This window comes from Filicampus tigris, chromosome 6 (assembly GCF_054856515.1).
Source record: "Filicampus tigris isolate MCC_2025a chromosome 6, RoL_Ftig_1.0, whole genome shotgun sequence".
NCBI lineage: Eukaryota > Metazoa > Chordata > Actinopteri > Syngnathiformes > Syngnathidae > Filicampus > Filicampus tigris.
This window is the reverse complement of record NC_141222.1, coordinates 1,200,502-1,226,899: the sequence shown is the minus strand read 5'-3', so window position 1 is coordinate 1,226,899 and position 26,398 is coordinate 1,200,502. Positions and strand designations below refer to the sequence as shown.

At 41.9% G+C, this 26,398-nt stretch overlaps 1 protein-coding gene and 1 long non-coding RNA gene across 3 annotated transcripts in view; one reads left to right on the top strand and one right to left on the bottom strand.

Annotated features, from left to right (window-relative positions):
* LOC147145434 (uncharacterized) overlaps positions 1 to 17,045 on the top strand; it is a 31,752-nt gene extending 14,707 nt beyond the window's left edge. The window contains exon 2 of the long non-coding RNA XR_015087207.1: positions 16,483 to 17,045. This is a non-coding gene — a long non-coding RNA (uncharacterized LOC147145434). The remainder of the gene's footprint in view (positions 1 to 16,482) is intronic.
* Positions 1 to 26,398, bottom strand: part of wdr17 (WD repeat domain 17) — a 245,828-nt gene that overhangs the window by 10,239 nt on the left and 209,191 nt on the right. For both annotated transcript variants that reach the window (XM_086033934.1, XM_086033935.1), the window contains 6 exons: positions 24,880 to 24,991; positions 23,642 to 23,783; positions 22,923 to 23,025; positions 22,726 to 22,827; positions 20,901 to 20,999; positions 11,177 to 11,244 (listed from right to left, as the gene is read on the bottom strand). In XM_086033934.1, coding sequence (XP_085890060.1) covers positions 11,177 to 11,244; positions 20,901 to 20,999; positions 22,726 to 22,827; positions 22,923 to 23,025; positions 23,642 to 23,783; positions 24,880 to 24,991 — 626 coding nt within the window. The remainder of the gene's footprint in view (positions 1 to 11,176; positions 11,245 to 20,900; positions 21,000 to 22,725; positions 22,828 to 22,922; positions 23,026 to 23,641; positions 23,784 to 24,879; positions 24,992 to 26,398) is intronic.

Genomic DNA, 26,398 nt, shown 5'->3' with positions numbered 1-26,398 from the left:
GCAGGCGCGGTTGCATGCGGGGCGGCGCGATGTAAATAATACGTTTGCAGCTGTGGGACGTGGTATAAAAAACGAGTCAACTTTTTGCCATTGCACCTCACGGCGCCAATCAGCTTCGGGCATACTACGTGACTACGTCTCACGCACAGCCAAACAGAGCCAGAGCTCAAAAGTCCACCGTACACTGCGGTGTGTCACACACAGCCAAACAGAGCCACTCTAAAAACTGTAAAATAAAAAAAGCCGCCGAGTGAACAGGACGCTGTTTGGCTGTGTGTGATGTAATATGCCCAATACTGATTGGCTGCCGCGAGACGAAATGGCAAAAAAGTACATTTGTTTAATACGCGAAATACATTTGTTTAAACGCGCCGCCAGAAGGGCAATACTGTATATGCCATGAAAAGGCACCTCGTGCGGGCAAGCATGGCAAAAAATTTCAACACAACCAACTTAATCCGACATTTGAAGCACAAGCAATTCGGAGACTATGGTGAGTTTACGAGGCTCACTGCATTGAATTAAGTCACGGCGGACACAGCGAAGTACAAGTGGCATTATTGCCACAGGGAGACGCATTGTAGGTCATTTGTGGGCAACGGACCCACTATATCATTTTATAATTAACAAAAAGATTAACAGTGACTTTTTTCTCGTTGACAAATGCACAAGATAGTTTGTCTATGCACAAGACAATAAAGTTCCTGAGTCGTTTCAATTTAGGGACTCATTGAATAGTTTATTCAAGTGAAGCCTGCATGTGACTATTTTTTCTACTTTATATTCTGAACCAAGCGAAGTGTTTGGGTGGCATGTTATTTGTTTGATTTTTTTGCACAATTAAGTCAATAAAACCTGATCGGAACATCCCTACTTCATGAATAACATTAATTTATGTCGTCATTATCCATTTGTTTTAGGATTTTAGCTGTCCATGCATTCACGAATATTAATAATTTATGAAATCAATATATCTGTTTCAGATGTAACTATGTCTTAATGAATAACAAATTTAATCTAATCTCTATCCTTTTTATATGATACTTTGGTATGATGTTTTTATAAGCATCCAAGTTCTCCAAATTAGATCATCTGCACATAGCACATATTGTGTAACTAGATGATGTGTAAATGTTTGACCTTTGTTCTTCAATGAGAATGATTTAAATCCATGTGGAGTTCAACAAGCAAATACAGTGCAGCTCAACCTCTGGTTAACACCACAGCTAGCAATAAGCTTTTGAGGACATGTGTACACTCAGGTTACTCCAGCCGCCCCTTTAGGGTGTGTGTGCGTGTGGGTGTGTATGTGTGTGAGCAGACGGGCGGGAGTAAACCAGAGGAATGTAGATAATGGGTGCTTGCACGCTACTTCTTTAGAGGCTTTGTGTATCAAAATGCGTGTCCATTTAGGATGGGTGAAGGGCAACTAGTCTAGAAAAATAAACTCACTTTAAAATTTTTTTTTTTTTTTTCTCAGAACAGTACTGAGATGTAACAAGTTCCCAACATATTAGGTAAGTTACAAACTGACACTAATCACTAGTTTATCTGTAAACAATGTGCAACTTAACTTGGTGTTTTTTGTTTTTTTGCTTTAAAACAAGTCCCTTCCGCTGTTTTGCGCCTAAAGGCCCTGATACACCAAACCGACGTCGGCAGTCATGAAGCGTCGTGGCGTCTGAAAGCGCCATCTGTTTGGTGTAGTGGCCACCGTCGTAGTGTCGTAACCCGTCTGTAAGAGTCTTGGGGGAGGTTACACATGTTGAATCCGCGTCGACAGTCATGACATCAGCGTTCAGAGCACCAACGGGAAGTGACAAATGCGGAAAAACAGTGAGCATACCTCCGCTGCCTTAAAGGGACGGTGGGGCCGGGATGGCTTTCACTAACAAGTTCATTTTATATATTTTTTGATCAGGAGAATGAAAAGAGTTGTCATTTTCTATTTTATCAATACATTTGGGAGAAATTAGGAAATAAGTGACTCCATGAATAATGCCCCTTGTTAATTAGCAGAATGGCCGCGCCCCCTAGCGTTCTATCCCTGTTCGGCTGGAGTCATGGGAGTAACCGATTCCAAACTCTTCATTGGAAATCATTGTACTTTCATTGCTTATAACGTCCAAAAACGGCGATCAATTGGCAACAAAATTTATGTAGACATCTCTACTAATGCCCACCTCAACATATCAAAAGGATTAACCTCTCCGTGGCTGATTTATATGAGGATGAGGAAATGTGGAAGTGAGCAGAGGTACAAAGATTTAGGCTGGGACCAGCGCACACTGCTTTCCTTAAAAAAACACTGCTTCTTTGCTGATCACGGTTAGGACGGGCGAGGCATTAAACACCAGTCAGGATATTTACAGAGACTGAAGTGGAAATGAGATGTGCACATTCATTTGGATGAGGAATGGCCCCAGTTTTTCGACCGACAACACGCCGTCCAATTTGGAACGTAAACAGCCGAAAAGGTACGTTCCAATGCGGCCACACTCGGTTGTGGAGTCAGCCTCGCTGGAACTTTTTGTTTGCTGAACATTGACGCGTTTTCGATGAGGGCTTACTTCACTCTCTGGCGGCTGCAAGCGGTGTCTTGGCGACTGCTTGGGAGGCAACCGTGATATGAAGATCAACGCAGGCTGGACGCAGAGTAAGGAGCTAATGTTGTTGTGCTAACACCTTTTGTTTTAACGACCTGAAGCTAGTTGGTGCTATTAGCCGTCCTTTTATCCTACCTTTAGCCGGGGATGGAAGAGGGGAGCGTAAAGCTCCAATCTGCCTGCTGCTGCAAGCTGCCGTCTGCCTCCCGAGAGCTGACACGAGTTTAGCGTCGCTAAATGTCCGAAATATAACCAGTCGGGGTTTGTGTGCGCATTCATGCTCTTGTCCGCTTCAGCTTGTGAAAGTGGAGGAGCAATCGATGGTCCAATCTGCCTGCTACTGCTGCTAGCCGCCGTCTGCCTCCCGAGAGCTGACACGAGTTTAGCGTCGCTAAATGTCCGAAATATATCCAGTCGGGGTTTGTGTGCGCATTCATACTCTTGTCCGCTTCAGCTTGTGAAAGTGGAGGAGCAATCGCCACGGTATTTTTGATTTTGTGGAGATGATCATAATGAGATCACATTTTATGTCAATAAATCCAAACTATTGTGCAGAACACTTTTATACCTTCACAGGTTTAAGTGGGCAAGAGTAACAATGTGTATTTGCATTTTGGTGGCGATCGGTCGCCGTTTCCGGTTCCGGCACCACGCGAGTGGCAGCCCGCTACAGTAGCTGCGGCTCATCGGTGAGCCTTTTTGTGTGTTTTTGTTCCTTAATATTACTCTACCTCATACCTTTTTCATATAGTTGATAGTCGTAACTTGCGTAGCAATGGACACCCAAACTGCGGTATTCTTGCTGCTGCTTGATTGCTATTTTTTGCGCGATCGTGTCCGGCGACTTGGCTCGGAGCCGCGCCCCCATTGTTTACAGCCGGAATCAGCTGTTAGCACTCCGTGCTAACCCTGGGGCGAGACCCGATATCCCCCGTGAGCTGAGGAGGAAAAGACGGGGATCTCGTGCTTGGGTTAAACGCCGGGAAAGGAGGAGACGATACCATCCCGTCCTCCCGTCTGTTATCATGGGGAATGTTAGATCGCTCCCCAACAAGATGGACGAGCTAGCGGCGCTTACCCAGCATGAGAGGGACTTTCGGGAGGCTAGCCTGATGCTATTCACTGAGTAGTGGCTAACAGCGCTAACGCCGAACGCGGTCGTAGAATTAGACGGCTTCCAAATCATACGCGCGGTCCCCCAGCTATGGAAAACATCCTGCCTGGTCCCGGTGCCAAAGACCCCCCACCCGAAGGAGCTCAACAGCTTCAGACCAGTGGCGCTGACGTCTCACCTGATGAAGACCCTGGAGAGACTGGTCCTTGTCCACCTGCGCCCCCTGGTGAGCTCCTCAATGGACCCACTCCAGTTCGCATATCAGCCTCGCATCAGTGTGGATGATGCCATCATCTACCTCCTCCACACTTCACTCTCCCACCTGGAGAAGGCGGGGAGCACTGTGAGGATCATGTTCTTTGATTTCTCCAGTGCTTTCAACACCATCCAGCCCACCCTACTGGGAGACAAGCTGGAGCGGGCGGGGGTGGGCCACCACCTCACCATATGGATCCAGGACTACCTCACAAACCGGCCACAGTATGTGAGGACACAGGACTGTGTGTCTGACGTGCTCCTCTGCAGCACGGGGGCCCCACAGGGAACTGTCTTGGCTCCCTTCCTGTTCACCCTCTACACCTCGGACTTCAACTACAACACCCCTACCTGTCACCTGCAGAAGTTCTCTGACGACTCTGCGATTGTCGGCCTCATCACAGGCGAAGATGATCGGCAGTACAGAGAACTTACTCAGGGTTTTGTGGACTAGTGCCAGCAGAACCGCCTCCTGATCAATGCGGGGAAATCCCAAAGAAATGGTGGTGGATTTCGGTAGGCGCCAGCACTCCTCACCTGCACCAGTGAATATCCGGGGAACAGATGTTGAGAGAGTCTCAACTTACAAGTACCTGGGTGTTCATCTGAACAATAAAGTGGACTGGAGCGACAACACAGACGCCCTATATAGGAAGCGTCAGAGCAGACTCTTCCTACTCAGGAGACTGAGGTCTTTTGGGGTTCAGGGGACACTCCTCAGGAACTTTTATGACTCAGTGGTTGCATCGGTCATCTTCCAGGGAGTGGTCACCTGGGCAGGCGGCGTCTCGGCCCGGGACAAGAAGCGGCTGGACAAACTGGTCAGGAGGGCCGGCTCTGTCCTGGGCTGCTCCCTGGACTCTGTGGACTCGGTGGGGGACAGGAGGATGTTGGCCAAGCTGTCATCAATGCTGGGCAACCCGGACCACCCCCTCCATGGCACCCTAACAGCACTCCGCAGCACCTTCAGTGACAGACTGTTACACCCTCGCTGTGTAAAGGAGAGATTCCGCCGTTCCTTCTTGCCTGCTGCTGTCAGACTCTTTAACAAGAACATTGTGTAGTCTCTACAAACTGGCGGACATTAGTGCAATTGTGCAGTCCTGCACCTGAGCTCATATCGTGCAATACCCAATATTCCCCACTACTGTAATACCGTGCAATACTCAACATTCCCCACTACTGTTAGTCTAGTTTTATTTTCATCCGATGCTGTTCCTTACATTTCACTACAGCACTGCAGCACTGTCACTTACTTAGAGTATTTTTCGTCTGTACTATGTACAGGCCAAAATGAGTGTTCCTCATACTTTTTATGTAGATGTATGTTGGTGTGTATATACATGTGTATGTACACATGTTACTGCTTATATTTGCATAGGTTTGATCCCGAATGTTTGCCTTCAATGTTATACATTAATGGCTATATTATGCCGCCGTCCCTGTGTGACCTATATCTTTGCTGCTGTAACAATGAAAATTTCCCCACTGTGGGATCAATAAAGGCATTCTTATCTTATCTTATCTTTTAGACAACAGAACTGACAAAGAAAGCAATATTACCACGCTTGGCTCCCTCCCATGACGTGACAGCTGAGACCGAAAACATAACATAAGCCATGCCCCAAAAAGGGGCGGGGAAATTTGTTGTAAATCTAATCACAAAAAAGACCTTAAATCACTACAGAGTCTCACTACTGATGTCATTTTTACATGCAAACCTATTATATAAGTGCCAATATTAAGATCACCCAAGTGTCTTAATCTTCTTACAAGTACAAGAGCAAGGGTTGACTATGTAAGTATTTCACAATACCGTGTCAAGAACGTGATGGTTTACCTCGCGTGGGAGTTCGTGAGCGAAGAATATAGCTGAATGCATTCTTTACGTTTTTTATAATCCGACCCCGGCCAACAGCTATTCGGTTGTATTTTTCTAACCATGAGAAATGCTGACTACCACCGGCGATGGTATGGAATGGTATTGCATCTTATTTACGTGCAGGAGGGACTTTAATGGTCAGCACTGTCACTTTAATGTCTGTCGTTGCGGTGTATTCATCCAGCATGACGTGCCGACAGCCGGCCAGACGCCACAGGTCCTTCATGTTTTCTTACATCCCCAGCCTCTGTCACTGTTGGCCAGCATCTTTTTGGTCCATCTAGGCCTTTAGAAGAACGTACCCAAACAGCCCAAGGTGCCTTCTGACCCTCCAACAAGTAGCCATAAATGCAGATGTGGGAGGGAGGGTTTAAACCATTTAAACCAGTATTATGGAACTCATATCTAATCACCTACATAAGTTTTTTTTTTACAAATTGGTCAGCTTCAATGTTTAAAAACTTTTTTTTGTCATTAACATTTAAATGATGAATACCATAATGCCCAAATATTTAATCACCTACATTTAGATTTTTCCAAATTGGTCAGACTCAACATTTAAAATCAGGACTTTATCATTAACATTTACTTGATGAATGCCTATCTTCATTAAAAATGCAATTAATGTGTAGACTAATATTTAATCACATAACATTTTTTTTACAAATTGGTCAGTCCCAACGTTTAAAATCAGGTCTTTGTCGTTAACATTTACTTGATTAATCCATAACTTTATTAATAATGCAAATGTGTAGACTAATTATATAGACTCTGTATTTGATCATTGCTTGCTATTGTTGACCTTCATGTCTTCATTATTAATATAATTGTTGTGTAGACTAACTCATATTTAATCACATACCACACATTTTTTACAAATTGGTCAGCCTCAACGTTTCAAATCTGGTCTTTATCATTAACATTTACCTGATGAATCCCTATCTTTATTATTAACACAATTAATGTGTAGACTAATTATATAGACTCTGTATTTGATCATTATCATCTGCTATTGTTGACCTTCATGTTTTCTTACATCCCCAGTGTTTAAACATAGACCTGTTAATTCAGTGGATACTACTTTTACTAGCACAAATGTTTGTTTAGAATCCTGATATTAAAAAATGATTGCGAGAGATTGATGTAAACTCATTTATCAAAGCAGGAGGTAAAACCTATACAATATACTGTTTCTTGTTTCAGCCTAAAGCTCTGTCGTATTTGTACATTCATGTACAGACATCATGAAATGACAAGTTCCTCACCAGTGAATCAGTACTCGAGTAGGCCTCCACATACTGGAGTATCTTTTTTTATGACCTCCTCGCCTGCACCTGATCAGGAATGATAAGAAAATAAACTACAAGGTGTAAAGTTACATGCAAAAATCCGAGACACCCTGAGCTATCCATCCTCTCGCCAATCTTCCTCCAACCAGCTGCTTGAGCTATGAATATCAAGTCCAACAGGGGTTGACTTTATGAATTTGTTGAGATGTATAAGATATTTAAATCAAGTAAATGTTGTTGATAAAGGTACCGATTAGAAATGTGGAGTCTGACCAATTTGGAAAAAAAAAAAACTTGTTTGATGCAATATTTGGGCATTATGGGATTCATCAAGTAAATGTTAATGATGAAAAAAAAAAAGGTTTTAAACATTGAGCTCACCAATTTGTAAAAACCTTATGTAGGTGATTAAATATGAGGTAGTTTCCATAATAATGGTTTAAACTCTCCCTCACACATCTGCAATTATGGCTGTTGACGGTTGGATGTTCAGAAGGCAACTAATCACCAGGCCATTCTTCTTCGGCACGCAACAGAGAAGGACGACTTTTTGAAAGCAAAAAAAAAAAAAAAACACACCAAGTTACGTTGCACGCTGTTTACAGACAAACTAGTGATTAGAGTCAGTTTGTCATTTACCTAATATGTTGGGAACTTGTTACTGTTCTGAGAAAAAACAGGATCAGAATACATATTAATCATTCAGATTTTTTAAAAAGTGAGTTTATTTTTCTCGACTAGTGGCCCCTCGCCCATCCTAAATGGACATGCATTTTGATACACAAAGTCTGTAAAGAAAGGTAAGCAACCGTTTATCTACATTCCTCTGGTTTGACCCCCCCCCGTCTGCTTTTCAAAAAAATAAAAAATATTGATGACATAAATTAATGTTATTTATGAATCCAGGTAGGGATAGAAGTATTTTAAAAATATGTACTTACTGTCCATTTTTTTTTCAGTGGCCTGTTCACCGGAGGTCTTTTTTAACTTTGCGTTGAGGCACGAACAAGATTCTTCTTCTTCTTTGGAAAGACCTGCTGTGCCAACTTCGTTCATATAGTTACCTCTGAGTATTTGACTCCTTCATTTATTATTTATTTTTTTATCAGTTGGTCTATACGCCCACATTGTTTCAAGGCTAACTTCATAATTAACAACCTGGATGTGCGAGTATAGCCACTTGGGAACAATGAACATCTTTGAAAGACTGTTATCATTCACACTCGGGGTGTAACGGTACACGTGGGTGTATTAATACGTTTTGATATGGCATGTTCGGTTCGGTCCACTTATTAGCGCGAGTTTACGCACGGGCGCTATTGACTGTTGCACACGGGAGAGGACGGCGGCACTAAAGCGGAGCCAGGACGCCAGAAGCCATGATAAATCATAAATGCATAGATAAATGGCATTATAATGGCATACGCAAACAAACCAGCGCTCGAAGGTCCCCCGTACACTGCAGTCTCTTGTTTGGGAACATTCTAGCTTTCCTGTTAAAATCTCAGATGGGGAAAGGTACGTGTATAAATCCCAAAGTTGTGTGCCAACATTACTATATGAGATTGGCGGCTATGTTGCAGGTAACACGTCTAACATAACGAATATCCGACTTTGAGTGTTTCTTACACGAGGGAGCAAGCAGTATTTTTAGCCAAAAACAAAGTACAACAGCTCTGTTCTTCGTTCTCCGCTGCTTCTCTCGCTAGACGTACGATGCATTCATGAACCTCGGAAACATCACAACTCAGCAAAACACAAATTCGACCACAACACAGATAACCAAATTTGTTACAATATGCCGTTGAACATTCAAAGATTTCAATGCCTAAAAAGTGTAAATAATTTCATAAAGACGTTAAAGTTACTGTAAAAGAGTTTTAATCCAATTAGCAATAATTGTAACTGGTATTGTATGTATTTTTTTTCATCACAAAAAGTGTATGTGTACTGTAATGAAAACTTGTCTTTAACTTGAATACTTAGATGTGTCATAGGCTGTTGCTGCTGAGTGTTTAAAGATTTCAGTGTCTTAATAATTTACAAAATTAAAAGATCTTTATTGTTAGTGTATTTTTTATTCTGGTGAAATTTCTTGGAATGGTCACCCGAATGGTTCGCTTTTATTTATTTTTTTCGAAAAATACATCTTTTCAAAATAAACATTAAAAAAAATCTGTTTTTTTGTACCGAAAATATACCAAACCAAGGTTTCCAAGAAACCAAACCGAAATGTGATTTAACGTACCGTTACACCCCTAATTCACACACATTCACGCACATACACACCTGAGTGAGGCCTGCCTGCCTATATTTTAAGGAGCCAGAATCCTAGCTCGAGCGAAGGAGGGGTGGGGGGCTACATTGCTCTGAAACATGGAAGAAGAAAGTAAAGAGTAAAGAAGCTTTTTATGAATCCTGCTAAAACTTTCCAACATGTGATGGCTTCAATTGTAAAGTAACCTGAATATTGTATGGAAGACACCCTAACAAGTTGGATTTAAAAAAAAAGGGAGCGCTATTCTCAGTCAATTAAAAACAAACAATTGAAAAAAACAGATAGCCAAGCATGCATAATGGTGTACAGGTCTAGTTCTGCTGTTTTATAGTCAAATGTGTAGATGACGTGGTATTACTCCAATGATTCAGTGGGTGGGTGTTGTCTTCTTTCCAAATAAATCCTTTATTTTAGTGTTTGATCCACAACCTTTATAAATAGAGATGCATGTTCCCTGTTTAGTCCCATGTGTGGTAGCGCTCTGCAAATGAGGGGAGGGTCTCATACTCTTCAGAACAAGCCTGGACATATACCCGAAGCGATACAATTAGGTTCATGTTACAAGCGTTAGTGTGACCCCATCGGAAAGTCCATATTTGGGCATACAGTAAGGGCCTAAAAACATGTCTGAACATGCCCGGACATGTTCCTCATTATCTCATCTAAAGCGGAAGCGTTGAGGTCATCGATGCCCATATTTGGGCATACAGCAAGGCCCGAAAAAGATGGCGTCCGGCTGGACATGTCTGGACTTGTTCCTTGTTACCTCATCTAAAGCGGAAGCATTGAGATCATCGATGCCCATATTTGGGCATGCCGGAAGTGGGCCTAAAACATGGCGGCCGGCTGGGCATGTCTGGACTTGTTCCTCATTACCTCATCTAAAATGGAAGAGTTGAAGTCATCGATGCCCATATTTGGGCATACAGGAAGGGCCTAAAAACAAGTCTGAACATGCCCGGACAAGTCTGGACTTGTTCCTTGTTACCTCATCTAAAGCGGAAGCATCGAGGTCATCAATGCCCAAATTTGGGCAATTTGCTAACCGTAAATAACGTGTTAAAAGGGCGTGGAATAGGATATGACGCAACGACAAAATGGTGGATAGGAGGTGACGCATGGCAACGCAAGATGGCCGACAAGAAGTGATGCAACGAGGGGCAGAACCGGATATGACGCAACATGGGCGGGGTTAGGGTGGAACTTCCGGTCTGTAGACAGAAAGTGATGTCATAAAATGATGTTGTTAGGGCGGGACTTCCGGATTACAAAGAGGCGTGGTTATGATGTCACGGACTACACACCTGTCAGTTTGACGAAAGTAGGATTGTGACCACTAAATGACTGTAATCAGGAACTAGTCTGGTAAAGGGTAGGGCCAGCTATGGTTATACAATTTGGCTGAAACATAGGCCTTGTGTGGCCCTAATTGTGGATACCAGATGTGGACCACTAAAGAGCCGTCATTGATTGATGTGGGCCAAGTGCAGGTGGGCTGTGTGGCCCAGTCTTTCTTTTTAAAAGAACCCAACACAACACGTCAGCCGGTACTTGACCCGGTTAGGGACGAATAGAGGGACGGACAAAAATCCACTTCCGTCCTTACTTAGTCTTTCCTTTTTAAAAAGATTTCTCGTCCTCTGTCCGTCTATCCACAAAATGGGCATCCGTCTGTGACGGAATGCCTATCTCTGGTTTTAAATACACTTGTTTGTTTTTTGTGAGCTTTTTTATGTTAGGGACTATTCTTACCTGAGTTCTCAGGCAGGATTCTTTTCTCAAGGCAGCGGAAATCCTCTCTTTGACTTTCTGATGGAGGGCTATTAAAAAGACAGACAGACACAGTGCTAAATATATTTTGAAACTGTAATTGCTGTATTTTTGCAAAAACGTTTTGAATAAAATCAATGTTGAACTATGCATCCATTGTTGTTTACATTACTAATAGGTAGTGCATTTTGTTGTACGAGCAAAACCAAAATATGCTCATGGAACAGGATTCCATGGAGGGCATCCATTGCAAAAGGGGAGGTTTGTCTATCTGCTGGGGTTTCTTTGTTTACTACAGTACACAGATATTACATTGACAATGAGGATGTACTATATCATGGAATTAATAAGGTTTTATATACCAAGTCCCAAAACAAAAGGTTGATCAAAATGGAGGTGGGGGGGAATAAAAATGGGGTAGGGCATCCAGGGATCATCACAGTGAATCCAGACTGTGTGCAAAATGCCGTGCCCTCAAAAATCAACAAATAAGAACATTTTCTTTATCAAAATGTCTTCTTCAGTGCCCTGAAAAAGTATTCATTCACTTTGAACTTTTTTGACATTTTTCCAGAAGTGGTAGTAAATCATATATGTGGAAGTCAGAAGGAAGTCTCGCGTCGTAACCTTTAAGTCTCAAGCAAGTCCCAAGTCACTGTGGAAAAAAATTCAAGTGAGTCAAGTCAACTTGGTTCAAGCAAGTCATAAGTCAAGTCATAAATTCTAGCTCAGTAAAACATATTGTAGCATCTTACAGAAACACGACGTCAGATGTAGTTTAATTATCACGTTTTTGTTAATCCAACCGGCTATTGTGGGCTACAGCCGACGCCAATATAGTACAACAACCGCTCAGTCCAAAAGTATCACGGCTCTCCCTCCGCCCCTCTCCCCTAGCCGTACGATACATTCAATAACCTCGGAAACAACGCAACTCAGCAAAACACAAATCCGACCACAACACAGATAACCCAATTCGTTACACTAACTCCTTTTCAAAACCCCTCACCTCCGAGGGGGCAAACAAAGTCTCTCAAATGTCGAGGGGTCTGCAGTTTCTCTGGACCTGTCCCTGATCTGCGGAGGGGCCTTCGAAAGTTGAGGTAGGCCCGGTAGCAGACGAGAGATTAAGGCCTGCCGGTCCGTCCTGAAAAAAGATGGCCTGTCCACCTGACTCCGCAAGGAATTCCGGGTACATAACTGGCACACGCAGGCCTCCATCAGTCTGTGGGCCATGCTTAAAAGGGGCAGCAGTTCCGCGGTAGAGTGCCAGTCGAGCACGATATAGAGCCACTTGGCAGCAGCTGAACACTATAAGCGACTTCCCCCAATCTTTCCAGGATCTTGCAAGGACACACCCAGGTGCTGTCCAGCTTCGGGCACCTGCCTTTCTTTCTTTGGGGACTGTACACCCAGGCACATTCCCCTGCTTTGAAATGCCGTTCCTTGGCCGGCACATCATAGTACCTCTTCTGCTTTATGCAGGCACCCTTCAACTGGGATCTGGCAAACTCATGGGCGGATTCTAAGCGATCCTGGAGTTTCCTGGCATATTTAGGACATGGAGGGTCTATCTGAGCATCCGGTGGTTATCCCACCATCATTTCAGCTGGTGTCCTCTACCAAACATGAGGAGAGGGGGGAGAGCAAGCGGTGGAGTCGTGCACCGGAGACCGGCAGGCCATCAACACGAGTGGAACATGGCTGTCCCAGTCTTTTTGGTCCAGGCTATTACAATCGCCAGTTGTTGTGACAGCGTGTGATTAAATCTCTCAACTAACCCATCGCTCTGAGGATGAAGTGGTGTGGTGCGGGTCCTGTGTGCGCCCAGCTCCTCACACATGAACAAGCGGGACTCAAAATTCCTGCCCTGGTCTGTGTCATCACTTCAGCTGTCCCAAACCTGATGAACATTCCCCCCAGCAGTGCATCTGCTATGGTTTCCGCTTCCTGGTCCGGAAAGCAGTAAGCCTCAGGCCACTTAGTAAAATAGTCGGACCCACTATCCAGAGATTTTTCAAACCTTTTAAACTGCTTGGATTTTAAACAGCACGTCTTGCAGCCAACTCACAACAGAGGAAAACACCCTGGATTTGGTTATAACCTATGGCTTGTCTGCTGGTGTGTCCTCTGTTGTTGACTTGGCAGTGTCAGACCACTACTGTGTCTATTTTAACATCGCCAGTTTTAACCATCTAGCAGTCCCGGTCAGAACAGTGAAGAAACGCTACCTATCTTCTGAGGTGGCTGCAAATTTTATCGAGATCTTAAAAAGCACTCCTGCTGACATTTTACCTGCACCCTGTGATCTTATTGTTGACAATTTTAACCTACATGTTAAATCATCATTAGATTCAGTAGCTCCACTTTTAATAAAAACAACAAAAACAAAGACTGTACCCCTGTGGAGAAACAATGCTATCAAAATATCAAAGAGAAAATGCAGGAGTGCAGAGAGGAGGTGGAGAAAAAGTAAACTTACAGTACACTATGAAATTTTATGCGAACAACTGAAATCCTACAATAAAACAGTCAAACTGGCAAGATCTTCTCAAACCTCATTACAGTCAATAAAAACAACCCCAGGGTTCTCTTCTCCACCTTTGAACTTTTAACTAGTTCTGATTTTAATAAGTCCCCACAGAGACCAACAGATGCTCTCTGTGAGGACTTTGCAGACCACTTCAGAAGTAAAATCGATGACATAAGATCCAGTCTTTTAGCCCGTCAAAACACAAGTTTTAATAAACCCGGACAATCATATTTACATGAGGAAACGCTGGAAAGTTTTGCCCTGGTTGATGCAAGGACACTTGTTCGAGTTTTCTCCCAGGTAAACCCAACAACCTGCCTTTTGGATCCAATTCCCACATTTCTTTTTAAGACATTTTATGGATTTTTTGAAGAACAAATTTTAAATATAGTCAATTGCTCTCTTCAGACAGGCGTCTTCCCCGCTGCCTTTAAAACGGCGGTGGTGAAGCCCCTTCTGAAGAAGAGCAGTTCTGACCCGAGCGTTTTTAATAATTACAGACCTGTATCCAACTTACCGTTTTTAAGTAAGATTTTAGAAAAACTGGTTTTCATCCAGTTGAATCATTTTTTAAATACAAATAATATTTTGGAGAAATATCAATCTGGTTTTAGGATGAACCACAGTATGGAGACTGCTCTTTTAAGGATTTTAAATGATATTAGGTGCACTGCAGACGTGAGAAAACTCACAGTCTTGGTGCTACTGGATCTAAGCGCTGCTTTTGATACAGTAGATCACCAAATTTTATTAAATAGACTTAAAAATCTAGTGGGCATCTCTGGTACTGTTTTTGACTGGTTTTATTCCTATCTCACAGACCGATATTTCTTTGTAAGTATGGATACTTGTTCCTCCAAAACTCATGAAATTAAATGTGGGGTTCCTCAAGGTTCGATTTTAGGCCCCCTACTTTTTAATCTTTATATGCTTCCCCTCGGGGATGTCATCAGGGGACACGGCATCAGCTTTCACAGCTATGCTGATGACACGCAGCTGTATATTGCCGTGTCTCCTGATGACACAGGACCCATTGATACCCTTTTAAATTGCATTTTAGATATCAAGTCATGGATGGCAGATAATTTCCTACAGCTCAATCAGGACAAGACTGAGGTTTTAGTTATCGGTCCCGAAGGTCAGAGAGAGAAGCTTTTACCAAAACTACACATTTTTAATCCCTCACATTGTGTGAAGAACCTTGGCGTCATTTTTGACTCTGAGCTCAGTTTTATTCCTCATATTAAAAATGTAACCAAGATTGGTTTTTATCACCTTAAGAATATCGCCAGAGTCCGCCCGTTTCTCTCTCAGGCTAACACGGAAGTGCTGATGCATGCCTTTATTTCCTGTCGTTTAGATTACTGTAATGCCCTGCTCTCTGGCCTCCCGAAAAAGAGCATTTCACCACTGCAACTACTGCAGAATTCAGCTGCTCGGGTGCTGACGAGAACCAGAGGGCGGGAGCACATTACGCCAGTTTTGAAATTGCTGCATTGGCTCCCTGTGTGTTTCAGGATCGATTTTAAAGTACTTTTATTAGTTTATAAATGTGTTAATGGTCTTGGGCCATCTTATTTATCTGATTTGCTTTTATCATACCAGCCCTCGCGGATCCTGAGGTCCTCTGGCGCCGGCCTTTTATTTATTCCAAGGGTGAGGACCAAAATGCATGGCGAGGCTGCATTCAGCTGTTTTGGTCTTCACCTTTGGAATAGCCTGCCAGAGGACGTCAGGTCTGCAGAGACTGTTGATATTTTTAAGAGGAAGCTCAAGACACACCTTTTTAGTTTGGCTTTCAACAACTTTTAAATAATTTATCTTTTCTTTTGATTGAAGATTATTTTTTTCTATCTTATTTTACTGATTCTAGTTCTTAGACTATACTACTGTTCTGTCTTTTAGTTTTGGTGCTCTCTGCCGTTGTCAGCTTTTAGCTCCAGTGTTTCCTCATGGGGGAGCCTCCGCTTTGAGGGAGGGGTGGCTGCCCTTCCCGCAGGGGCTGTCATCGCAGCGACTCCTTGGGTCTGGGTGGCCGGCGGCCTCTACACTTTGTGTGGGGTCCGCCTGTCTAATCCGGGCCTCTATGGTGGTGGCGCCCCTGTGGCCGTGGGCTGTCATTCCCCTCGGCGCGGAGAGCTCCCCTTGGGTACCCTTTCCTCATATGGTTTCTCTGTGCCTTGTCATTTTTAACACATTTTATTACGTTGTGCACTTTGTGTGGGTGTGTGTGAATGATTGTTGATGTACTAATGGATATCTGTCTTGGGTTTGTTGGGAGGGAGGGCATGAACAGATTTATTTATTTATTTTTTTTTCTAATTATCTATGTTTTGCTTTGAATGTTTTAAAGCACTTTGAGTTGCATTTTTATGTATGAAAAGTGCTATATAAATAAATAAAATGTGATCTTATCATAGTCACTCCTATCATCAGGACTCAGAAGCAGCCGGCTCGACAGGGCATCACCAGTTAGATACGTCATCAGTTGTAGTGCTTTTACTTCAGTAGACTACCCACCAGCCAGGGCCAGAAGTTCAAAATGGGCATGGAAGGCTTCCCAATCAGCTTTGCTGTCGTACCTCAGGGTCTTCAGGAGGGGCACCCCTGGCCCCCCACGCTGCTCCACCATAATAGCCCTAGCCTCCACCGAACTAGCAAATTTGTCACGTCCCTCTTCGGGGCAGCCAGCCAGGCCAAAGCCTGCCTCAGCAGCCATCTTAGAAGTCATATCTTTCACTCTCTCTTTTTACAGAGGGGACCCCCAAGTCGCAGCAGAGGTGGCAAACTGACCCGGTTCCTCAGCTTTCTCCATCATTATCTTTGGACGGATCGTTGGCCACATAACTCCAAGGTCGTTTACTACGGTCAGGACGACAGCTAGCCGAAACTTCGAACGTCAGCTCCACTCGTCGTACTTTAAATTTTTTTTTTTTTACTTCTGGTAATTGACAATTGGTCGCAGATTTTAATTGGTCCCAAACCTGTGCTTGGATCACTAGCTAAACTGTGACATTAGCTTCTCTTTGGGTTTTGTAATAACAAATGAAGTTAGACGTTGTTGTGTCTTCTTTCCGTGAGGGGCAAACCATGCATTTTGCTGTTCTATTTTTGTCAACGTCATGGACAAAATACTCCTTTAATTCAGATTAATGATCATTGGAGTTGCTCAGACACTTTTAGTGTTTACATCGCTACTTCACACTAACAAGTGACACTGACTGGGTCGCCAGGTTAGCGTGAATGAACAAAAACCCAAATTTTTCTGGCTGTGTGTATTTTGTCTTTTAATGTACACAAATAAAAATTCTAAATGTATATTTTTTTTCCTCCAAAACTTACTCCACGCAGCTGTAATTAAAAATTCCATAAGAGTTGTTAATAAAGCCATGTATTTATTTCATTTATTTAACTATTACTTATCCAGGTACAGCATTTGCAATGCTGACCAAGCTACAGGCAGCATATTAAAACATGGCAAAATAAAAACAAATACATATACTCATATAAAAACAACATGATATATGCACAAACTATATCTTACGTACATATTAATTTCAATGACAGGCTACAAATAGGTTCAGCTTTTATGTGTATTAGGGAAAATCTTTTTCATTAAAAAAATATATATACCGGTACAGAAATATGTATGTAAATCACTGCCTCAAAGACTGTTTGCAGCCTGGATGACATTGCAAATGAAAATAGTTTTCAACTGCTTTATAGAGATAAAGAGTAAATAAAAAGGTAAGTTTACATAAGCATTAAGCAACAATACTTTCACTCTGATTTTCATGTTGACACACTTTAATATTGATTGTATATTTTAAAGTGAACCAATATTAAATTTATATTATTATGCTATCTTTAAAGGTCACTTAATTATTCTCTACCTGCAATGATGTTGATGTAGGGTGTCTGTAATGAGTGGGGAAGTAACAAAACACCTCCCACTGATCATCAGTCTCATTTGCTTAATTTACCAAGAACTATTTGATGCTGTGGAGACGCAAACAACTTGGGCCTCAGGAACCTTTGTTACCAGGAACTTATATTACCATGAACAAAAAGTTCCTGGGCTTGTTGGTGGAGAAGGGGCTATTATTTTTGTTGAGATTCATCCATCCATCCATTATCTCCCGCTTATCCATGTTGAAATTTAAGATATTGATAATCGATCAACACAAAATAGCACATAATTGAGAAGTGGAACGGAAATTATAGTTGGCAAAATTTTAGGCAAATACATACCTGAAAAATGTGATGTGCAATGTGCAGTTGTATTCAGCCCACCGGCGTCAATACTTTGGAGCGCCACCTCTGGCTGCCTTTACAGCAGTCTTTTGCAACAGCTTTGCTCATATAGGACAAGAGATTTTTGCCCATTCTTCTTTGCAAAAAAGTTCATTTCCTTCCACACTGGATGGAGAATGACTGTGAACAACAATTTTCAAGTCTTGCCATAGATGACCAATGGGACTTAAAGTCCTCTTCTCAAATCCTTACTTTTTTGCATCGCTTCCCCACTTAAATGTTTAAGATCCAAAACTGTAAATACCAACAAAGATTACCCATGGAAATATAAAATACAGTATTTAAATGTTGATTGGATTGCCATAGAAATTTAAAATGCCCTATTTAAATGGTCATTTTATTTATTGAGGCGGAAAAACAAAATTCTGAGCTACTTGGCGGTGTGAAACAGTGTTTGCCCCCTAAACCTAATAATTAGATATCACACACACATTTTCCATAACTGCCAATGAATCTTTCTCTCTCATCTATCTTAGTGTACTCTTCCTTCCCAAAATTCATTTCGGTTGGAGCTGTGCCATACTTTTCCCATTTTGGGATAATGGATTGATGGCGCTCCTTGAGAAGTTCAAAGCTTGGGCTGTTTTTTTTAAATAATGTGACCATGTGTAATGGCAGAAATTCTGTTTTACCATCAGTGTTTGTCCATCAATGTGGTAGTTCTGACTCGTCCATAGCAGCACATCTCCTTATCCATGGCTTTGAATTTCATTCAATTACTCACACGGACTCAAAGGACCTTTTTATCTTCTTGTATTGAAGGTTTTGTAATCCAACAAAGTGAGCAATGTCATTCAGTACAGCAGGTGAATAACATGTACTTAAACTACAAGCATGGTCAGAAGCTGTTTTGCTTCTGTGACTACCAGCACAAACTGTATACTATGACAGGCTGCACAACGTCAGTTCAGTTGTGCATGCGCAGTAAATCTTTAATAATCAGAATTGAGATAGTACTTCAAAGCATTGGCTCCCACACCATGGTCTAAAGCGCGAGGCCTGGCCAACCCAGGTGAGGAGTGGGGAGCATGGAATGGTGTGGTAAAAGTTCCTTTGCTATTGTCCTGGTCTTGTTTCGCTGCAAAATAATGAGCCGTTCTTCTTAAAACGTAATTTTACTTGCCAGAATGGCATTTTAGCACCTCAGCACCCCTTCCGGGTTCGTGTTACGTGGCCAATCGGGTGCCTGTATTTGCAATGCAGGCACCCGATTGAGTAACCCACATGATAATTTGACGCATCTGAAGAAATGCACCGATTATTGGCTGACTGGCACACGTTAAATTTCCCCCGCAGAGCTATGTAAACAAAAGCCAGCTGCGTGGTCTCGGACCTAAAGCACATTATCTTCCGATTTAAAAAAATAGATGTGTCATTCCGATGTGCTGTTGTGTGGTGGGGAGCAGTGTCCGTGGTTGAAACTTCCACTTCCATCCCTTTCCTCGGACTACACACTACACATCAGAGAGAGATAAGTCCCCCCCCCAAATTTAAGCATCTCAGTAATTAAGCACAGCAAAAGAAACAAGGTGATTACCGGTATTTTATTTATTGTTACTTGGCTTTTTCAATGCCTGTTGTCTTTATTCACAGTGTTCCTGTGTTTCTGACTTGATAAGCAAAGGAATCACTGTCAGTAGATAGTATCACATTTCAAATGCTAAAAATAAGAAATATGATACTGTCAAATTAGTAACCAGACTGTGAAACATGAACTTTCCAGCAACACAGTGAGGCTTACTGCAGTGTTACATTCGAAAAACAGTTGTGTTAAAAATAACACAATTTGGGGGCAAAAATGCACCGATCAACTACTTGAGTCAATTTCACCCAACTTTGTGGATTGTTATTACAGAAAACACCCAAGAAATTAGGCTGTTTTGTATAAAACAACACAATAAGGTCGTTCAAATTGAACCAATTAGTGGATCGGTCCATTTTTGACCCAAAATTGTGATATTTTTAACCCAAATGTTTTTAGGGTGTGTGAGCTTTCACACCATATTGCAATAAAAATCATACTGTGACATCAATACTGCCATAAAACCAAACCATGAGCTTTTGATATTGTTACACCAAGTTTGTCTAATGAAAATGTAATTTCGGCCTGCGATAGGATTGTGAGGAAATAAATTCTGTTTTAAAGAAAGTGAGCAATACGGTGTGTGTGGAGGTCTTATTTCAACGTGGTGATGGAACAGATTACATTCGACAATCAAGGTACCAAGTGTTTGTGTATGCTGTGGCTCTTTGCGTTAACACAGTCAAAACTGTGACTCTTTTCATTTGAGTGGTTGGCCACCCCTGCTTTAGACCTCTCCACAAGTTTATCCCTTGGTCTTCGTGATGCTGTTGTTCACTAGTGTTCTCTAACAAACCGCTGAGGCCTTTACAGAACAAGTGTATTTATACTGAGAGTAAATTACAATTTGACTCTATTTACTAATTAGGTGACATTTGAAGGCAATTGATTTCACTGGATTGTAGTTAGGGGTAAGTGGCTGAATACAAATGCACACCATGCGTTTCAGATTTATAGTCACTTAAAATTTTGAAAGACGTATATCACTTTCGTTACACTTCACAGTTATGTGCTACTTTGTTTTGGTCTATCACACAAAATCTCAATTAGATTTGTGAATGTGAGGTCACAAGATATGAAAAAGTTCAAAGGTTATGAAGTTTTTCAAAGCACTGTACATTTATTGTGCCCACTACCTACTGTACGTAATTTATTTTGATTTGCTGCTGAAAATTTCCCTTATGTCGTTGGCTGCCTCTGAAAACTCCTTTCTTACTTTTGCCAACTGCTATTGTACTTTTGGGATGGATGGTGTGCGTGAGTGTGCGTTAACATACTTGTCGCTACTCTGAGTGCATGCCCGCCAGGCATCCAGCTCCATTGACAGATGCTCAATCTTCAGAGGAACACTCACTTCTCTCCGCTTCAACAACTGACTGTGTCACACAGAGAGAGAGAAATGTAATGGTAGAACACACACATGTTGGTATTACCAATTCACTATTTTTTAGCATGACTATTACTATTATTATGAAACTTTACTGAACTCTGATGGGACAATTGTCTTGACACGCTCAAGAGAACTCATGCTAGTCTGGCATCAGTCATGCCAATTCCAAATTGCCATGCCAAGTGGGTGCTTATCCAGAGAGAAAAAAGGCATGATTCAAAGAACCAGTGCTAGTTTTTGCTGTAGCTCAGGGGTAGGGAACTCCAGTTCCTCAAGAGCCATATCCTGCCTTTTTTGGATCTCTCCCTACTACAACACACCCGTTTCAAATAGTCAGCTCTTCAGTATGCACGGTAGGAGTCTGAAATGATCCTGATGATTTGAGTCAGTGGTTGTACTAGGGAGGGATCCAAAACAGGCAGGATATGGCTCCCGAGGACCGGAGTTCTCTACCCCTGCTCGAGATCCAGCACTATCTCCAAATAAAAGTGGTAACTGACTTTCGTGCTTTGGTCAAACCATCTTGGTAGTGATCAAGCTGTGTACAATCTTTTTCAAGAAACCAGTCTCAATTTCAATATTGTACACATTTAACTAGACTAGGACAATTATTTATTTGGTAGTGCAAATGGCACCAAGGTGATGTAAAAACAAGGGTGCGATGATGATTGCTACTATGAATATAGCGATAATGTTCAATGTTTTCATCTTTGTCAATCATGAGCTTTTTTATTTTAGATGTATTTCTTTCAGTATTATTGCACGACAGTACAGAAGAAAGAAGGTCAAACAGTCGTTTGGGAATTTGATTTAGTTGACTTTTTTACACAATACTTAGTGACTGTTTTATTTTGCACTTGACAAATAATCCATATATTTAAAGGAAAACTAAACTACAGTGGACCCATGCTGTTCGCAGGGGGAAAGGGACCGGTCTACTTTTAGTCTACTATCGGCCCGGGCCCTCGAACAGTGAAAACCCATGTATAATAAACACCTATTGAAATACATTGGGAAACATGTATCTATAATTTTTAAGACCCAAAAATTCTTGAAACAAATGCTATAAAACCTACAATAGTGTCTTCCACGAAAAAAAGCGTGTTGACCCAACCCACCCCCTCCAAAAAAACAACAACCCAAAAAACGAAATAACTTTAAAAAAAAGTTTTAAAAATATTGACAGAATATCAGCAAATGGGTGAACCTGCAGATGTCGAAGTGTATGTGTACCAAAACTGATAAAAAAAAAAAAACTAACCAAGAAAAATAAACAAACCCACTCAAAAATGATTAAAACAAAGTCAACATGAAATATAGAATCCCAAACTATGTCACAGGTTTGATTCCTGGCCATGGTGCCTCATTCCCCAGCCGTAGCTCGTCCCTAACCAGGATAAATGAGTGGGTTGTGACAGGATGGACATCCGGCATTAAAACTATGCCAAACAAATAATGCAGGTAACTTGCTGTGACAAGCCCGAGTCGGAACAACATGACAACGTATGTCATGCAATACAGTTGATGACGAAGGCTAATGAAGATTAAAAGACTTTGAAATTGTTTTGGCTGTCTTTGCCCTTTGTCAACGGAAGTGAGTCGACTCTGCAAATAGGGGTGGTCAATTACTGCGACAAAATGTCAGCTTGAACATCGCATTTCTGCACTTTTCTGTGTTACAGTCTACAATTGTAAGACTAGTTTTTGTGTACCTGGTGTATTCATAGAGTGCCGGTACGATGCTGTTGTACTGTCTCCTTATGGCAAGCAGACCGCCGATATAACCACACAGGATCAACAGCTCACTGCGGGCTCTAGACGCACGCACACCCAAACACACACACACACACAATTGATGATCAATTCTGACAGGACATGTGTCATTAAAATAATATAATAATTGAATTACTTAGTAAACTTGGCCATGAGGAGGCGGTCAGTTCTGATATAACTCAACAGGTCAAGGATTGGATGAATACTCTCAACTGTCCAGTCAGATCCAGTCAGCTGTTCTGATGGAGATAAAAAATTAAAGCCAGTCTGTGAAAAAAATTGAAATTGGCTGCGTATGTGTAAAAACAGAAAAACACGTAAAAACAATTTGCCTTCAAGTAAATATTCCAACTATTTCTTGCACCACTGTAATGTACAGTTAGCAATAGGGTGGGAGGACACTTTGGAGCTATTACTATGAGACAGGAGAATTATGCAGTGTACTCATACATTGGACAGGTCAGGTACACTAATGAAAATAAATGATATGAATAATCAGTCATGTGTAATCAAAATGTTTTATAACCAATCCCCATTTGAAATCACTCTAAACACACCTTCAGTACTACAAAATCGTCATGTATTTCTTGCAAAGTCAATCAATGACTAATAGTGAGGAAATGGTTGAAACGCGCAACAATTAAAGCGTTGACAAAACAAAAATATGTATACCAAGTCCATTGTCAATAACATTGCAATATGTACGAGCAATTAAAATGGAAATGTTACAGATTTTACCTTTATCTCCAGGTGTCATCCACTCTTAAATATTCAAAATCAATAGAAATATAGATTGTCTCAATTATTACTTTATCATGTATGTTTATAAATGAAACGATGATGAGCTGTCAATACCTTTGACATGATCGATTGCTATCCTTAGGGCGTTCTCAGGTTCAAAGGTCAGAAGGTGAAATTTAACTGCTGAAAACAGATCTCCTTCACACATGGATTCCTCTGCCAATGCTCTACAATCCTCTAATGAGGGGAGACAACACTGCAATACAAAGAACACATGGGTGTAGTCAAATTATAAATTGTTTCATCAGTGCACCTGCAACAAAAATCCAAATTCATTATTGATTTTTATGGGTTTTGCATAGTCTGCAGTTGTCACCAATGTCTAAAGCAGGGGTCGGCAACCTTTCACATTGAAAGAGCCATTTCGACCCGGTTACCACGGAAAAGCAAGCAGTGGGAGCCGCAAACACTTTTTGACATTAACCTCCAAAAACGGCAGCTTGTTTGAGTTTCCAGGCACCGCTTCGTTCAAGTTGCGTAATACCTTTTATTGCTATTGCACACTCACGTCCAGACTTACAAAATACATTCTATCGCTAATTTGACGCTTGAACTGATTAAAAGTGTACGAAAACCAAGCTGGCGACGTACATCCGAGTACTTCAAAGTCCGTACTCATGTGAAGCCCCCATCGTGCCCCCAGGCTTTGAAATGTCACACCAGCAAACACACCTGCCCAAATCTTCATTTTGGCTACGATGCCTTCACAAAACGCCTTCTTTCTGGTTTAAAGCCATGAGTGATGCAGTAAACAAAACAATGATTCAACTAACCGCGTCTTAAGTGCATAGTAAAATGAAACTAAAATAAATACAAATTTTAAAGTTTTTTTTTTTTTTTCATGAATCTCACTGGGTGGGCAGTCTGTCAATTTGGGTGGGCCTGTGCACACGACTACGGCCCATAGTAGCCGTGTTGGAATAATAAAAAGGGAGATAATTAAGATACGTCTGACGTTGTGTCTTTTTAAAACGTTACAGTACACTTCAATCGGACACTTACGTATTTTCCCAAGCCACGCAGAGCCGCAAGATAAGGATGAAAGAGACGCATGCAGCTCCGGAGCCGCGGGGTGCCAACTCCTAGTCTAAAGTATTCAACATTGCCCGTCACTGCTTATGATGGCAGAAAAAAGTTTCCTTTAATAATGGTTTTATGGCTCATATATTTGAGGGGGAAAAGAGACACTTGTTTGCATGTTGGTAATCTTTGAATTCACTTCATGAAAAGGAGAGCCAATCAGTGTTTTGTGTGTGTGTGTGTTCTTGGGATTATTGAATAGGCCCACTTACCCTCTCATGTAATTTGTTGATATCCACAGCACTCCCAGGGTAATATGCACAGACCTTAGCCAGTAAAATGTGGTTCTCAGGAATCATTCCAATTAGGTCAACTGAGAGATCCCTAAAAGTAAGCAGAGTAAAGCATCAGTCAGCCAATTACTTTTTTTTTTTTTTAACTGCAAATTAGATGTGTCCAACTCAAGGCCCATGGGAAAGATACGGGCCTCCACATCCTTTCGTGTGGCCTGTGAAAGACTTTTGCAGACTCCTGTAAATGTTCGTCCCAGATTGCCTTGCATTTAACTCCACTCAGCTACTTACGTTGGCTTCCCTCCCCACAGTATGATTATGACACACCCATGCTTGTTTGACAGTGGGGATGGTGTGTTCAAGGTGATGTGCAAAGTTTATTTTCTGCCCATACATAGCATCTTGCATTTAGGCCGACAAATTCTGATCAGAGCACATTCTTCCAAATGTTTGTTGTGTCCCCGAAATGGCATTTGGCAAACTGCAAACTTTGCTTTCAACAATGGTTTTCCTCTTGCTACTTTTCCAGACCTGATTTGTGGACTCCATACAAATAGTTCCTCCAGAGTTATGGTGGGCCTATCAGATGCATTGATATGGACACGTATCCTGCACAGCTATCCAGTAGGATGCTGTCACTTAATGAGTAACATAATGGTCATGAATTGTGGGAAATGTAGTTCATGCTCAAGTCACGTTTTATTTATTTCAAGACAATTAGGCCTTTTAAGCGCAGGCCACATTAATAACATGGTGGGCCACATTTGGCCCGTTGGACTCGAGTTTGACACTGCCTTTTGACATGCCCCACACCAAACAAATTGTCCTGTGAAAAATACTTATGTACATTTTTGTTTTCATTTTTACGTGAATGGGGTTTCTGCATTACAGACATCCTATTAGGGTGAACATTTTTAAAAATGACAAAATTGGACATGTATTCCTATTAGCTAAATATGTTATCTTTTAAGATGGAATGCAATGCATCAGATTATTGCACTATTTAGAGCATATGTTGTATAAATATACTATGTTTTACCAGAGCTAGGCATCAGCCCTCCGTCCACAAGTTTCCGTCTTGCATACTTAATCGACCCACGTGGTCCCAGTCGGTCGGAGTCAGCCAACCGCATTCGAGGACGGACTTAACCAATACCGCGTCACATGCAGGTGCTGCACTCCTGACACATGGTCGAGTAAGGAAACAATAAAAAATAAAAGGGTGTGGTGTACCTTTGCGGTCCCACAGACGCAATGACATCCATCCATCCATTATCTGTACCGCTTCTCCTCACAAGGGTCGCGGGGCGTGCTGGAGCCTATCCCAGCTGTCTTTGGGCAGTAGGCGGGGGACACCCTGAACTGGTTGCCAGCCAATCGCAGGGCACACAGAGACAAACATCCGCACTCACAATCACACCTAGGGGCAATTTAGACAGTCCAATCAACTTACCATGCATGTTTTTGGAATGTGGGAGGAAACCGGAGTGCCCAGAGA